General features: G+C 42.3%; 1 protein-coding gene across 2 annotated transcripts; it reads right to left on the bottom strand.

Moving 5' to 3' along the window:
• Positions 1-538: 538 nt before the first annotated feature.
• LOC105900720 (galactose-specific lectin nattectin-like) lies at positions 539-3123 on the bottom strand. Of its 2 annotated transcripts, XM_042704521.1 has the most exons (8): positions 3010-3123; positions 2867-2923; positions 2594-2671; positions 2064-2111; positions 1543-1628; positions 1255-1377; positions 983-1094; positions 539-674 (listed from the first exon to the last, which is right to left on the bottom strand). In XM_042704521.1, exons 1-8 carry the CDS (start codon positions 3062-3064, stop codon positions 613-615), a joined length of 621 nt encoding a protein of 206 aa, XP_042560455.1. In that variant the 5' UTR covers positions 3065-3123; the 3' UTR covers positions 539-612. The 2 variants fall into 2 exon arrangements, 1 of the variants encoding a protein (XP_042560455.1); XR_006151800.1 differs by lacking the exons at positions 2867-2923; positions 3010-3123 and adding an exon at positions 2792-2830.
• Positions 3124-3368: the final 245 nt, after the last annotated feature.

The following is a 3368-nucleotide window of genomic DNA, read 5'->3' as shown; positions in this document are numbered from 1 at the left end:
GAAGATGAAGTAGAAAGCATATTATTTCACAATTTTCTTTGTCTGTTAAATTTAGTTGACATATCGTGTATAATCAGTTTCACATCAGTTAAAAAAAAGTTGTATCAGATATGTCTATTTGACTTTCAGTTGAAAGTCTTGCGAACTATGTTCCCTTGGCTGTGAGTGACTCATCTTACTCTCCTTCCTATTGGGAGTACAAACATGTATGTTTTCCTGTCATATTAGAAGAACACACACACAACAGAGCTGGGGACTGAATAACTATGTGTAACCCCCTTGAATTCGTCTGCATTGTGTAGTTTTCAAAAGAAGGCAGGAGACGTATGTCCAGTTCGTCAGTTTATTAACCGTGACTCTAATCCTCCGAACTCTGAGGAGAGCCACTCCGTTCAACATGCATATCCCCTAGAGGTCACTATTTCCCCAACAGCATGACATATGCACATGCTCAGTATGATAAAATAGCACAAAAAGGATGCAAGTGGAAGAAACCAAATCTTCACTGTTACATATGGAAAAACACCAAATCCAGAGGTTGCTTTTTAATGATGCGTTTATTGATTAGTTATGTGACAGTGAAAGTCTGTAAACTCCACACGAGATGCTTTACTACTTGGCACACACAAACGAGAAACGACTGTGGCAGGGAGAATCATTCCAAACGCCACCAGCTGGAGGAGAAGACAATAGTTCAGTCAAACACAGATCCCAAACTGTAAACCACATCAACACGTTAGATTACAGAAAAAAAAAGTAAAGTCTTTGACAAGTGGTAGCCATTTTGCCAGAGTAGGTTTAGTCATTCCTAATGTATAGCGAAGAGCATAGAATGGCTACGTTGTACAAACCACAATGTATACAGGCCTAGATAGAATATAGTCTGTTTGTCCATTTTTGGGACTCCATCTCCAATCATCTCTCAAAAGCATTAACCTTTCAGTGTTCTGAGCTGATAATGGTGACAAGTGCGTTGAAGTACCATTGTAGTTGGTGTTGATGCAGTGTTCATTTCCACCATGGTTATTGGGCTCCCATGCATGCCAATTGGAATAGTCAAATGCACTTCCATCAGTCCAGTACCATACAAAACCCTGCATACAGAACAAAAGCACGTTAATCTTTACCTCAAAAACCCACATTAACTACGTGTTTACCCTTTCAATCAGAGATTTTTAAAAGACACTGTAAAAGTCGGTAGACAACAATCCACCATCTACTGTACATGACATCAGACAGACTGCAATAAGTTACCTCAGAGGATCCCCCGCCCCCAATCCAAGCCCAGTCACGGTTCCCTGACAACTCCCCCACAAGACGTGCTTCCTTAATGTTGTGGATGGATGCAAGATTCCCTCCGTTTTTCACACAGTACCCCTGAAGGTAAACAGAGAATTAAGATCATGATCAGAAAGGCAAAAGAAACATTTCATTAAATTGAACTGAAATTAAGAGCTGTGGCAGATTGTTAAATCAATCCACACAATGTTCATTCATGCTCATCAAGTTGGCACTTTAAATCAGTAATATTCCATTACTCACCTCTGCCTCAGACCAAGGTAGGCTGGTGGAGAAAAACCTAAAGCAACGATGTGCATGACGGGTCCATCCCTGTTCACATGGGGCCTCTTTCAGCAGAAAACAGAAAAGTAAGCCAGATCCAATGATAGTATATTCTCTCTAAAGTAGAGAAGATAAAGTATGCTGAACTGGTAGAGGAAGCGGGGCAACAAGGTTGGTAAGCACACGAGGATGGTCACTCAAAGGAGCTGTCTGAGGCTGCTGAAAGGGGCGAGCCAGTGGTTGTTGCTGAGACGCTAGTAGACTACTTGGGGTCGTGAATGAACCTGAACTAAAACAGAGATAATCTTGGTGTATCTGTTGTTGTCTCTGGAAGTGGCAGGTGTTCTAACCCATCATGAATATGGAGGGGGTGGGTCTGGGATGCCAGACATCACAGTTGAGCCTTCTGGAAGTGTCATCACAATAACTCCAACAGACCTTACGATACTATATGTAACAAAGTTTTGATCCAGGCAACAGGTGATTTTAGGCCAACCCACCTGAAGAATCAGACAGCTGCTCCTCAGTTTCACCATCAGTCGTGGCCTCTGGAGGATGGAGAGAGAGAGAGAGAGAGACACCATGGTCAGTGTGACACTTTTTTTTTCCCATGATAAAATACTTCTCAAAGCATGTTGACTGTTGCCTTATATTCATGCATTCTTAGCCAATTCACTTTCACAACATCCTCTACAACCAAAAAGAAGAAAACATCCATTAACTTCAACCAAACAGACATTTGTGACTACAGGTCTAGATTTGTTGGAGACCTGCCAGGCTACATTTTTAAACATTAACAAGTGACCATGCCAAACCACAACACTCAAAGTTCCTAGACCCTTGCTCTGCATCAGAATCCTTGTGAATTCATTTTTAAGAGCAAACAGTTTGAACCATCCAAGTGGTTCCTTGTATAATCATAACTCCCTTACCAGTAGTTCCAGTTTGGGCAGATTCAGTCTGGACTTCAGGAGTTGGGGTGGCAGCCATTTAAAAGGTCTGAAAATCAGAAATGTAGCTATGCCCTTACCAGTAGCTCCAGCAGATGTAGTTTGGTTTGGGGGATTTGGTGTTGGGGTGGAAACCACAGCATCTTCACTTGCGCCATCTTGGGATTCCACATGAGTGAGGGGGCCAGAGAGAAGCCAAGGGACAGACTTACACATTTTATACAGAAAACAAACTGGCAGAAAACCACACACACAAAAACTAAAAAGAAACACCCTACCAGTAACTTCAGTTTGTGCAGAAGTTGTCTGGTTGTGGGGATCGGGTGTTGTGGTGACAACAACCACATCATCACCTTGGCGGTCAACTGCAGAGGCCTTAAAGTTCACATCTCTCTTCTGAAAACAGAATGCTGTTCAAAAGAAAACAAAACGAGTGACTATTTCAGACAGGATTTCAAGACAAAATGCAACTAACAGAAACGAGGAGAAAACTTACCATTACAGACACACGCAATGAGGAAACACACAGCTACCTTTGCAAAAGAAGCCATGTTTACCAATCAATAAACAACAACGGAAGGGATAACTCCACGGAAACATTAACGCAGTCTTATAAAGGCACGACGCCCTCGTTCTCGTTTCAATTATAATTAGGGTCATGTGAGTTACAGGTGTGCATCGTTTAGTAAGGCAGCCTAATCCAGCGCAACCGTGTGAGTGTGCCGTAACAGCGAAGCATAGCCGAATGAGGGCATGGTTTCGCTTATTATCTTTCAAAGCACCTGTTTATCACCATCAATTTGGCTTCATTTTCAGTCAAAGAATGTTTGGCCTCTGTCGGCAATGACCGCTTAA

The sequence above is a fragment of the Clupea harengus genome, unplaced genomic scaffold (genome assembly GCF_900700415.2).
Source record: "Clupea harengus unplaced genomic scaffold, Ch_v2.0.2, whole genome shotgun sequence".
Taxonomy (NCBI): Eukaryota; Metazoa; Chordata; class Actinopteri; order Clupeiformes; family Clupeidae; genus Clupea; species Clupea harengus.
Note: the sequence above shows the minus strand (reverse complement) of the source record. Positions and strands in the feature narration are given on the sequence as shown.

Excerpts from the sequence above, each read along its gene's own strand:
- LOC105900720 (XM_042704521.1), bottom strand. The coding sequence starts at position 3,064 with ATGGCTTCTTTTGCAAAGGTAGCTGTGTGTTTCCTCATTGCGTGTGTC. Across the intron at positions 2,672-2,866 it reads CTCTGCAGTTGACCGCCAAG|ATGGCGCAAGTGAAGATGCT; the intron begins GTGATGATGTGG and ends TGGAATCCCAAG. Across the intron at positions 675-982 it reads CATCAACACCAACTACAATG|CTGGTGGCGTTTGGAATGAT; the intron begins GTACTTCAACGC and ends CTTCTCCTCCAG.